Below are 12,586 nucleotides of genomic sequence, written 5' to 3'. Positions count from 1 at the left end.
TGTGTGTGTGTGTGTGTGTGAAGCAGAGAGAGCGAGCGAGTTAGACACATAACACAATTTGTATGGGAGTTGTAATGAAGTCTCAATGTCGTCCTCCTTCCCTTATTTCAGGGCAGCAGCATGTCTGAAACTAAATCCAATCAGCGGTTCCACAGCCTGAACACCGAGCAGGTGGAAGTTCTCCATCAGGTTTTGTCAGAGGTGGTTCCAATCCACGGCCGCGGGAACTTCCCCACGTTGGAGTTGCGTCCCCGAGACATCATCATAGCTGTGCGGGCTCGGCTGCAGAAGCTGGGAATCACAGTGAGAGATGTTCGCCTGAACGGCTCCACGGCCAGCCACGTCCTCGTCCGAGACAACGGAACCAGCTACAAGGACCTGGACATCATCTTTGGAGTGGAGCTGCCCAGTCAGGAGGAGTTCCAGGTAGGATTACAGTACTGATTGGTTAGGAAAAAGAAGCAGGTTAGGGTTCAATCCCCTGCATACACCTGCTTTATTCTGCTGGAATATCTTATCATGAAACTGAATCTCTATCTCTATGGTGTTGCAATATTGAGTTTTATGGTGCTTTATTAATCATGGAATATTTGACCTATAGTGTGACTCAATTGTACTGACTATAATAATTGTAACTGCATTATACAGAAAACCAAACCACAGGAGCATCACAAATTCAGTTCAATGTAACAAGCAAACTTGCATTTAAATTGCATTGTCGTAAGTTGCAGCTGTCATATTGCGGACCTTTTGTCATCCCAGGTGATCAAGGAGTCAGTGCTGGGCTGCTTGCTGGACTGCCTACCTGCTGGGGTCAACAGGGAGCGGATCAGCAGCGCCACAATGAAGGAGGCCTATGTCCAGAAAATGGTCAAGGTCTTCACTGAGCACGACCGCTGGAGCCTCATCTCGCTCTCAAACAACAGTGGCAAAAACCTTGAGCTCAAATTTGTGAGCACGCTGAGGCGGCAGTTTGAGTTCAGCGTCGACTCCTTCCAGATCATCCTGGATCGTCTCCTAGAGTCCTACATGCAGCAGGAGGCCCCCCTGAAGAACAATACCGTTGATGTAATGGACCAACCTGCAGCCCATCAAAATAAAGACTGTCCCTCTTTGCTCCAACAGGCCACTGCTTCGGAAACAGAGAAGACCTCTGGTAGAGACTCATCCAGCAAAGAGGGGTCACATGTCAGCCAGACACAACAGAGAGATGAGGTGCATGAAAAGGAGTCCCAGACAGAACACACTCAACTATCAAACCAGACAAAAGACTCCACAGTTGAAAAACACAACAAAGAGAAAACACCCGTGGAGCTGAAAGAAGTGTCCGGACACAATGAAGCCTTCAATGAGACGGACTCCTCAGACCAGACGTCTCCAAACCTTTTGTCAGAAAAGGAACAAAGTTCTGAGAAAGCTGAACCAGCAGCTCAGACTGAACTCCGACACGAGCCGGAGCTCCATGACGTGTCCAGATGTTTGACAGAGGTAGAACAGTCAGAGCAAACCAAGACGTGTGATGGCCAACAACCAGCACATTCAGATGACAAGGAACTCTCTGCCCACAATGAACAGTCCAACCACCCAAACCCCCCCGATGACCAGAACGAACTTACAGAGCAAACGGGACAGTTCGAGCCGCCAACAGGCTCAAACAAAGCCCAGACAGAGTCTCCAAACCTGGCAGATGAATGTCACAGCAAAGAGTGTTTCAGTGAGGATCAGAGACGTGACGAGAAAGACAAAAATCAACTTGGATCGGACTCCAGCACATCTTTACATGCAAAGACAGAGACACAGTTAGCAGATGTGACAGGTGAGCCAGGACAGAGAAAAAAGGAGACAGAAAGAAGTGAAATGACAGAAGAGATATTAGCATCAGAAGCTAAAAACGCAGAAGACACACAGAGTAGCGATTGTTCCTGCTCCACCTCTTGCATTTCCCTTACACTTTACAACACAGAGCCTGCTGGCACACATGATGCACCAGAGATCCACAGCACGCCACACACTGATAGATCAGAAAAAACACCTAACACACGTGATGGCGTCAGCCCTCCACATACTCAGGAGAATTTACCTGCACCAGCCAGCCTTGTTCCTGACAAAAAGACCTCTTCTTCTCCCTCTTGTAAGGCCTCGGAGAGACTTTCTCACATGGTGGTGCTTAAACACTCATCTCCCAAACCCCCTCGCAAGATGTGTAGGAAGGTAACCACCAATCCTGACCCCAGTCCAGTCTCTGAAACCGAACTTGTCATAGAGCCCGGTCTGGTTCCAAACTTTTGCCCTAGCCCTGAACCTGAGATAGCCTTTGAGCCAACAGGTCCCAGTCCAGATCCTACAACAACCCAACCAACCAGTTTTTCTACTGAAACAAACCCTGGGCCTGAACCGACCCCTTCCTGTAACATAGCTTCCAACCTAGACCTTACCTCAGCTCCTGATCCAGCCCCTGATATAATCTTCACCTCTGCTGTTGATCCCACACCTGCTTTACCTCAGGAGCCCCCACCGCCTCAGCTAATCACAGAAAGATCATGTGAGACAAGTATCCAGAGCGTGAAAGAGACCCCATCTACACAGGTGGCTTGTGATGAACAGAGCCAGCCCTCGCCTAGTGAAACCACATGTGCACCCAAGCAATCAGAGCCTCTTGACTCAGTGACCACGTTAGTTTCACACACTGACACGTCCCGCTCCAACACCCCAGATCCTACACACAACTCAGAAGTTGAGCTCAGTGATGAAGATGAAATCAGAGAACCACAAACCAAAAAGGTGGGCTTGAATCAGTCAAAGGGCTGCCAACAAGATAACACACTTAGTTCTCCCTCCTCTTCCCACTGTCTCACCCCTCCTGTACTCAGTCTTTCCCCTCCATGCTTCACTCCCTCGCCCCCCAGTCTCAGCCCTCCCCCATGTCTGACCCCTCCCTCTCACTGCCTCGCACCTCTGCCACTGAACACCGTCAGCCCTGCCACAAGCTTCAGCTCTCCACCCCTGAGTATAAGCCCTACCTCATCCTGCCTCAGCTCACCTCCTTACCTCACCCCTCCAATGCTTAGCCCCAGCCCTCCTCCACTGTGTCTTAGCCCCCCTTCCCCCTGCCTCAGCCCTCCCCTCCTCTGCCTCACTCCGCCGGTGGAGTCAGAGGACCTTGTACCTCAGGAATCTTCAGACATGGAGCCTTTGATAGTGAACAAAGACAGCAAAGAACAGATTAAAGAGTCCTCTCCCCAGCCAGGAACTCCTCTCCTACAGTTGGAGGATATAAAGGAAAAAGATTATATCTCATCGTTGCCTCAGGTTGCAGAGCCCGTCTCTTTTCCAATCACTATCCCGAGCTCCAGCTCACATGTGCCGCCTCTCTCTCAGTCTGAAGACCCAGGGGTATCTGGCCCTCCAAAAGCCGATGAGGCACGGAGCCCTGTGCCCGAGAGCAAAGAGGCCCCTAAGGTACCTGCAGTCATGCCTGAACAGAGCAGTGCTCCTCAGACATCTTGCTCGGTCCCTGCTGTCGAGGTCCTGGCAGAGAGCATGTACGGTGACTTTGAGGCGGCCATGGACCACCTGCGCTACCGCCTAATCGCTACCAGGAACCCCGAGGAGATCCGAGGAGGCGGCTTGCTAAAATACAGCAACTTGTTGGTCAGAGACTACCGACCGGCCAGCGAGACTCAGATAAAGACACTGGAGCGCTACATGTGCTCGCGCTTTTTTATCGACTTCCCTGACGTGCAGGAGCAACAGAGGAAGATCCTGTCCTACTTGAAGAACCACTTTATCGGCGAGGAGAGAAGCAAGTACCAGTACCTGATGACGCTGCGTCGCGTGGTCGACGACAGCACCGTGTGTCTGATGGGCCACGAGAGGCGTCAGACGCTGAACATGATCACAGTGCTGGCCCTGAAGGTTCTCGGAGAGCAGAACATCATCCCCAACACAGACCATGTAACGTGTTTCTACCAGCCCGCTCCATACATGGCTGATCACAGTGCCCCCTACTTAGCAGAACCCAGCTACTGCAGCTACTACATACCCCAAGGAGGATCAACTCTGCTTTACCAACCATACCCCTTGCACCTGCACACACAGACTGGACTAGTCTAAAACACACACACCAACACACATAATTACAGAAAACACACAATCGAGCAAGGGGAAGGAGCTTTCCACAAGGAAAAAGATGGAGAATGGAAATATAATCCAGGGATAAACTGTTTGGTCTATAATAGATCTAAGGGGGTGGGATTGAGTGGGTTTTTACAGTAAACTCCCTGAGTACTCTGTAAGGTTCTGATATGATTATATGTAATTATCTGGGCTTTGTGGGAAAATAATAATTCTTCCGATATTGTTAAAATTCCAGAAAATGCTTTATGCACTGAATGAGTCATAGCCCTTAGGTCTCCCTGGGAAACCAACTGTGCTGTTGACATTCACACACATGCACGGACACACACACACACACACATGCACGGACACACACACACACACACATGCACGGACACACTCACACACACACACACACATGCACGGACACACTCCCACACTCACACACACACACAAACGCGCACACACACACAAAACTCACACTTCCAGGGTTTTGAATTCTTGTAATCTTTTCATGTTCTTACTGTGTCGTTCTTAATGGGTTTGTTCAGAATGTGGACCTTGCCTGTGGTTGATATTGATATTGTGCATGGATAAATTAGGACTGTTCTCTCACTGCCAAATACTGTGTGACTCCTATGCTTCTTAAACAGTTTAATGTAACTTTGTTAATCCTTTACTGAAGGGGTGTATTCTGAAAAAAGAAATACTGAGGGACAGGTCTACCAGTGTGTACAGTACCTATTTCAGAACATACACATGCATGCACAACACTTACACACAAAAACACACCCTTACATACTTACACGCAAACAAACCTGCTGTACGCACACAGAGTTGGACAATGCATGAGTAACTAATATATAGATCACATATTGAAGTCAAAGCAAAGGCTTTTAATTTATTAAAAATGGATCTATTTTTGCAGAAGATAATACTCAGTGCTAAACAGACTGGTTAAATCCTACAGAAAAATGCCAACAACAATGCCTTTGCAGTAGACTGTACAGAGTATTGATCACAGTATATTGTGTGCAGATACACTGCATTGTTTTAAGATAAATTGTGTTAAGATGTAGTGCTTGATTCCTTTCCCTCGTGTAGAGTCCTTTCTGTATCACGTAAAGTACTGTAGTGTTGATTTGTTGAATGCTAAAGTTAACTCTGTGGAGGTGGTCAGGTTATAACCATCTTTGGGTCATCTCTGAACATAGCAGATGCAGATCTGTCTAAACCGAGCAAATTACATTTTAAACTTGTGTGACTCCTCTCAGCGTGAATCAGCATCCTCTAATTCAAGTCTGAATCCACAGGAAACGAGTTCCAAATCCACCTCAAACCTGTTTGAGTCGAAGTTCAAAGCTGTGCTACAGCAAATATGACCAAAGATGGTTCTGTAGGAAATCAAGTGCCTAAATGTGAGACATCATTGGCATGTCTTTATCTCACTGCACTGGGGGGTGTAATGGGGTGGGCCTTGGGTTGGGTTGGGTCTGTGTCTTCAATTGTTGACCCCTGTTTCTGCTGCCCGTTTTGATGTCTTCTTTAATGTAGTCCTTTGTTGTAGTTCATTCATGTACATTTTGATAAAATAAAGGAGAAACTCAACAAACCTTCAGAATTCTTTTAAAAAGTCTTTCTTTGTTGCTATGTGCTCCGTTCTCATTTCCACTTTTCTGCTAAACGACATGCCGTACAGCTGACGTATCCTCCCCATGATTGCGCTATGCGATGATCCACTTAAGCGTGACCGTCAAATCCTGATGGTGTCCAGGAGAGCGACCCATCGCTGTGGAAATGTGTCTGTCGGAGGCCTCTTATCACAAATCACCTGCCCTTCAGATGCATTTGGAACCCGAATGACGCACGGTCTACGCAACACAGCAGCTTCAACGACGTGTGAATGGGAGGGTAAGAGTTTGTGAGGTGTGAAACTGAAAGGAGAGACAGGGGAGGAGGGAGTCTCAGAGTGTGCGTATACATGTGTGTGTTTGTGTGTGTGCTTCCAATGGGAATATTTGTGCGGAGGCAGCATCAGGTGGTCCCCTTCTCCACTGAGTAATTGAAGAGACCTAGTATAATGAAACAATAGTCTTCCCTCCTTACTCCCACATTATCTCCATCCTTTCCTCCTACTTCACACCACCGATAAGTCATAGGCACAATGGGAGATGGGGGCGTCTCTTTCCACCGAGGAAGGGGGGGGGGGGGGGGGGGGGGGGGGGGGGGGGGTTGTGTGATAGCAAGTAGTGGCACAGTCACACATCATCTTTTTACACACACTTAATACTTGCACTTGTGTGTGCAAGGTTAGAAGCATGTGGCTCTCTGGGAGAAAAAGAGAGTGTGTCACCTAATAGGGTCTGTATCAGCGTCTCACAGACCTCTGAGCCACTCTTGTCAACTTGGGGTTTCCATAGAGACAGAGACGAGCAGCAAGGTGGGTGCAGATAGCATGACGAATGACAGGGAAGACCCACACAGCGAATGAGGGGGTGAGAGATCAAAACAAGCACCAAAACAATTAGGAATAGAGGTGGATGAAATGAAAGGAATAAAGTGGAGAGAGAAAGAGAGAGAGATGGATGGATGGGAGAATTGAGATGAGGTGGAGACCGAAATGCAAAGGACATAGAGTGTGTGTGTGTGTGGGGGGGGGAGCGTGGGAGGTTGTCAGGCCTTCAGTCACCGGGGAATCACAGTGATGTGGCTGCAGTGACGGCAGCACTACGAGAGCACGAGCATACGCACACGTGCATGAGCGTGCACGTGCACACAGCTGCATGCACATCAATTTTCCTAATGGCCTGCCCACCCGTCCACCCTCAAAAAAACAGATTCAGTCTCACTGAGACAAAAAGAGAACATCACCCACACGGCTGTCCTTCTCTCTGTCTCTCAGGCGCTCCGACCAACACATTTTGATTCGACTACCTTCCCACAATCATATCTGACAAACAAGTGTTTTTATCTGTTCAGATTTCCAAATCTATTCATACCTCGGGGTTAAAATAGGAATGGTTTGTGTGCACACACAGCCTCTGCAGAATAAATGAAAACAAAAGCAGAGTTAGCAGAAGCCTGAGAGGAGATCATTGTGGCTGGCGGCCATACTCCCTTCAACTTGTTGTCCAAATGAATTCCTCTGTAACGTTCCGTCCATCGCCATCCCCAGCCCCTTCAAAGTCTCATGTGAGAGCAATGTTTATTGAATACCATTGCCAAGATAGACACCACTGAACCTGGTATTTAAAGCGCAAGCCACAATCATTTGCAAGGTGTTTTTTACTCTGTTGCAGACTGGATTTCTCTTTGCGTGACTAGGTAATAAATGGATTTATAGTATTCACCATTCATCCTTTTTTTCATTCACTACTACCTCCTTCATTCACCCTCCTTAACCCGTACCACCCACGTCCTCTAATTTTCTCATGTCCCCCCCCCTACCCACTGTGTGCCTCCCACCCACCTGCTTCCTTGACTGCTATGACTCCGTCCTCTCCCAGCTGAGGGTACAAGAGGATAAAAACCCTAATGAAAAGCCATTTAACTCAAATGAATAGAACAATTGGCAAGGCAAATGACTGCTGCATATTTAGTTCTGATACCACCCACCAATCCCTCCTCATCAGAAATATACACACACACACACACACATCGCCTACACTTTGAAAATACATCCACTCATACTTTATTCGCTAAATCATCCATAACAGCAAGATTTGCAAGGCAGCGAGGAGTGTTTCAAAAATAGTTTTTCATTTCTCTAGATAGAAGTGTGTGTCGTCATGACTCAGTGACATGGATGGATGATTTCTTAAAGGCAAACTTGCCAAATGCACGCCATACACGGAGCCCGGATCAGTAAACCTTGAGGAATTGAACCTGTCGATCATATTGCTTTGTTATTCCACTCACAACCCCTCTGTGCTATGTTCAGGCTCAAATCGTGCCAGTATGACTTTATCTCCTCTTACAGCAATCCAAATTGGGCAGTCATGTGGAAAATATTGTGTTTCCTGAATGGTGTGTGTGTGTGTCTCCTGTCTGCTTGTCTCTTTGGTATCCAGTCCCTTCAGGAACGTATGGTTCACTGAGACATCCCTTATGCAAATGTTGGACAGGTGAAAAAGACACAGGCTTACATCACAAGTGATCAGTCAGGCGGGAGGAAGGCAGATTTACAACAGAGTGAGTGAAGAGTTGAGTTCACAAATTATTTGACCTAACCTTACCCTACCACGATTTATATTCTGCACTGATAAAACTTACTTTTTTTTAACCCTCGTGATGTCCTAGGGGTCAAATTTATTTATTTGACAGCATTAAAAAAATGTTGTCATGAAAGAACGTTGAAAAAAGTGACAAAAATGTCCGCAAACGCTTCAAAAATGTGGAGGGAAAAAGACACAAAAACGTCATTGACAAAAACACTTTTCACTTTTGAAAAACACGACCAAAACGTTTTTAAAAAAGTTTACATTTTGACCCACAAAAAGCAAAAAAAAGTTGCACGGTCGACAGGAAGACAACACAAGGGTTAAATTAAGTAAAGGTGAGAAAGAAGAAATGACCCTGATGATGTCATAGTGATGTCATCCGATTTTTCTCAGCTTGGGCTTGAGACTTTGAATTTTTTGACAGAAGCCATTATGACAAACTGGAGGTTTGGCGTCATAGACTCTATCAAATGAGGAATGAGGACGTGGTCTCCGTGACGACCCATTGGTTTCTGGAGAGACCAAATGAAGGTGAAACCGCCCCCTTTCCAGATGCTCCTGATGTCGCCCAGTCTCGCATTGCCGGACCTATCTCCGCAGCACTGGCATCTACACACACACACACACACACACACACAAACACACACACACACACGATCCTGGATAGGAGAAGAAATGGTTGGGGGTTGTTTGCATTTCTATAAACCAATCACTGCTAAATGGTCTCGGAAAGGGTCTTGCGTTGGAGGAATATCGCATCATAAAATATATATATACAGTACATACAGTATATTAGTATTAGTTCTGGCCTATGTTCTGTACCCACGTAAGTAGTATATCCTGTACTTTACTAGTAAAGTAATTATCTGAGTACATGTGCCACTAATGGGGGTTAGACATGTACAATAACCATAGATCATTCTGACTCATGGGCTTTTAGCCTTATGGATGATGAACATATTTACCTTTTAGTGAGAGGTATGGTAAATATTTTAACACTGAATTCCAAAAAAGGAGTGGCTGACATCCTCAGCCCGGTCATGGATGAGACCCAAGTCTGCATGTGTGTGCTTATGCTCATGTCTGTATTTGGTGGTGTTGGTGGTAGCGATGGTGATGATTGGGGGGGAGAGGGGGGTATTTGTGTGTGCTGATGGTGCCTGTGATCTGTGGCACTGCTGCTGTTTGCAGCGAAGCATGTATTAGCATGGGACTGAAGGAGGGGAGTGTCTCACTGTGTGTGTGTGTGTGTGTGTGTGTGTGTGTGTGTACTGATTGACGTCACAAACGCCCACTCATTTCCATCTTGTCTGCGTGCACGGAGAAAATAGATCCCCATCTGCATCCAGCTCTTCTCCCTTTCTACCTCCCTCCACCACCCTCCCCTACCTCCCTCTTCTTCCTCACCTCCCAGTATTATCCCCCCCCCCCCCCCCCCCCCCCCCCCCCCCCCCCCCCCCTTCGTTTCACCCTGCCTCTTCCCATTCACTTGCTCCTGTAGGTTACAGCCCACCCCCGTAGGGTGCCGCCTGCCTCGCAGATAAACAAGACAGTCGAACACAAACAACAACAGCAACGTCGTCTCAGAGTGGCGTGGAGAACCTTTCCAGCATCACTAAGGTCCGGTCTGCAACATCTGACTCAGGCTTTTTCCACACAAAATGTCAACGCATAGGCCTACCTGTTGGCAACTTGTGTCTATGTGTGTGTGTGTGTGTGTGTGTGATCGTGTGACAAAGTGTGACAACGTGTGACGTTCTTTTCACAACAATTCACACACATCATTCACACACTGGTTAACGCACATGGGAGGGTGTGAGCTAAACATACATTGCTCACACACTCATTCACTCCACCCTGCGTGTGAGACCCTGAGCAGAGCGATGTGGACAGTGGATGAGTGAGGGGGGGAGGCTGGGAATGCGTGGGATGACAGAATAGGGTATGTGCATGTTTGAAAAAAGGGAAAGGGGGCTATTTTAGTCAACATATCATAACCCATCATAGAGTTAGAGAGGACAGAATGAGAGTGCACACTGGGGTGGGGGCACAACTCCCCTGTGATTAAAATGAAGTGGAGACAGACAGTTAGGCGGGCAGACAAGCATTCAGTTTGCAAACATGCACAGACAAAAGATGAAATAATATTGGAATAATCAGCTCTTTGGGAGGCCTCTCAGTATCAAAGGCGTTAACGAGTACGAGGGGCTGATCACAGGACACATGATGGATGGACGGATCAATAGGAGGAGGAATAAGGGCTGCACTGATGAAAGAAGGCGGCGTGGCAACAAACAAAACAAGAGAGACAGACCACCGTGTCTGAGATAAGGAACTTTCTGTGTGATCAATATAAGCCTACATTACCTTTAGTTTTCACCTCACATCCCTGCACTCCATCAATAGATAAACACACGGAGGATGCTGAATTCATGAGGATGAGAATCTGCTCTTAATTGAACCGTCTGGTTGAGTACAGGTTAAATCAAACAGATGCATGCTGACAGGGGATTAAAAGAAAGTATGAGGGGGCATGTGAATGAAAGAGGAACTGGGATTTTGTTTTGTTTTTGAAAGCCTGGAAGGATCCACTTTTGAAGTGTCTTTTCGTGATGAATGCTATGATCTTTCTCCTATTTTTCATTGATTCCTAGTAATACGCCTCAGGGGAAAGGCATAATAACACGTTTTAATGTAGGCTATCAGCTAATGAAATGGAAGGCTTATCAAAGCGCGCCCAGGCTGCCCGTTTTTTAATACATCTGTCACTCCCCGATCCGAGTTGAGTGAAGATTTGTGTCGCGCATGCGTCACTTTGCAACAAGTAGCATACAAGATGCTTACGAGACTTTTGTAATGTCAACACAGTAAAAATGGACCAACTTAACCAAGTTGGTTCACTGCTGGCTACAAGTTAGCATCACACACAACACAGCTGTCAGTTGAATGGCGTTTTGAGCTGATGTAGGCAGTCAGACAATCACAGAAAGCTGCAACTTTTTTGAAATGATTCCCATCTTTTGTTATTGTTTGTAATGAGAAAAGTTTATTAGTTCATGCATGGATTTTAAAAATCTCAGTTATGTCATAAACCGTTTCAATCTGAGCATGCGTGACTCAAATCTACACTCGAACAGAGCCGGTCTGACCGTAGACAGTTAAAGGAATGGACCAACAGACCCCGTTGCTCAGCAGAGACAGAGAGCGGAGGCATATGTTAGGAGATAACATAGGCACAGGCTAATTACTGCTAACTAACATGCAAGTTCACATTAACATAGGTACAGGCTAATTACTGCTAACTAACATGCAAGTTCACATTAACATAACACAGGCTAATTACTGCTAACCAACATGCTAGTTAACTTTAACATAGTCACAGGCTAATTACGGCTAACTAACATGCTAGTTAACATTAACATAGGCACAGGCTAATTACTGCTAACTAACATGCTAGTTAACTTTAAAATAGTCAAAGGCTAATTACGGCTAACTAACATGCTATTTAACATTAGTAATTAAACCTAAAAAGCTAATAGAAGCCCTAACTGTCTGCCAGTTTATCTTGTACTATACGGTGATTTGTCAACTCTTTGACAGTAAGTTGTGTGGTTATGACACAATCGTTAGCCTATTTTTATAAAAACGTCTGCTACAGAGCCATAACGTGAGCTACAGGGTAACGGAGCCTTTTATACATTGTTGTGTTTCTTTAGAAATAAACAATGAACAAATAGAGTCTTTAAACGCTTCAGATTTAAAGTCATTCACTGTCAAAGTGGCACCAAAATGAATGGGAGTCAATGGGAAGCTAACTGCAGGTTATGGCTCCGTAGCATTAAAATGGCGCCAAAGGAGCTCCGCTTAGAGAGGAGAGGTTTACCCCCTTGGTCAGACCCATAGCTCCATAGCAGACGTTTTATAAAATTAGGCTAACAATTGTGTCATACCCATGCAACTTACTGTCGCATTGTAAACAAATCACCGCATTGTCAGGAGAAGCTCGCAGACAGTTTGGACTTCAAAAGAGCTGTTTAGGTTTAATTACTAACGTTAACTAGCATGTTAGCTATCAATAATTTGCCTGTGCTTATGTTAATGTTAACTAGCATGTTAGCTATCAGTACTTAGCCTGTACCTATGTTAATGTTACCTAGCATGTTAGTTAGCAGTAATTAGCCTGTGTCTAAGTTAACATTAACTAGCATCTTACTTTAGCAGTAATTAGCCTGTGCCTATGTTGATGTTAA

At 46.1% G+C, this 12,586-nt stretch overlaps 1 protein-coding gene across 2 annotated transcripts in view; it reads left to right on the top strand.

Moving 5' to 3' along the window:
* The window catches only part of tent5d (terminal nucleotidyltransferase 5D), an 8,415-nt gene extending 2,691 nt beyond the window's left edge, over positions 1-5,724 (top strand). For both annotated transcript variants that reach the window (XM_032528099.1, XM_032528100.1), the window contains exons 2-3: positions 112-426; positions 763-5,724. In XM_032528099.1, coding sequence (XP_032383990.1) covers positions 112-426; positions 763-4,113 — 3,666 coding nt within the window. In that variant the 3' untranslated portion in view covers positions 4,114-5,724. The remainder of the gene's footprint in view (positions 1-111; positions 427-762) is intronic.
* The last annotated feature ends 6,862 nt before the right edge of the window (positions 5,725-12,586 follow it).

This window comes from Etheostoma spectabile, chromosome 10 (genome assembly GCF_008692095.1).
Source record: "Etheostoma spectabile isolate EspeVRDwgs_2016 chromosome 10, UIUC_Espe_1.0, whole genome shotgun sequence".
Taxonomy (NCBI): Eukaryota; Metazoa; Chordata; class Actinopteri; order Perciformes; family Percidae; genus Etheostoma; species Etheostoma spectabile.
This window is presented reverse-complemented; position numbering and strand designations above follow the sequence as displayed.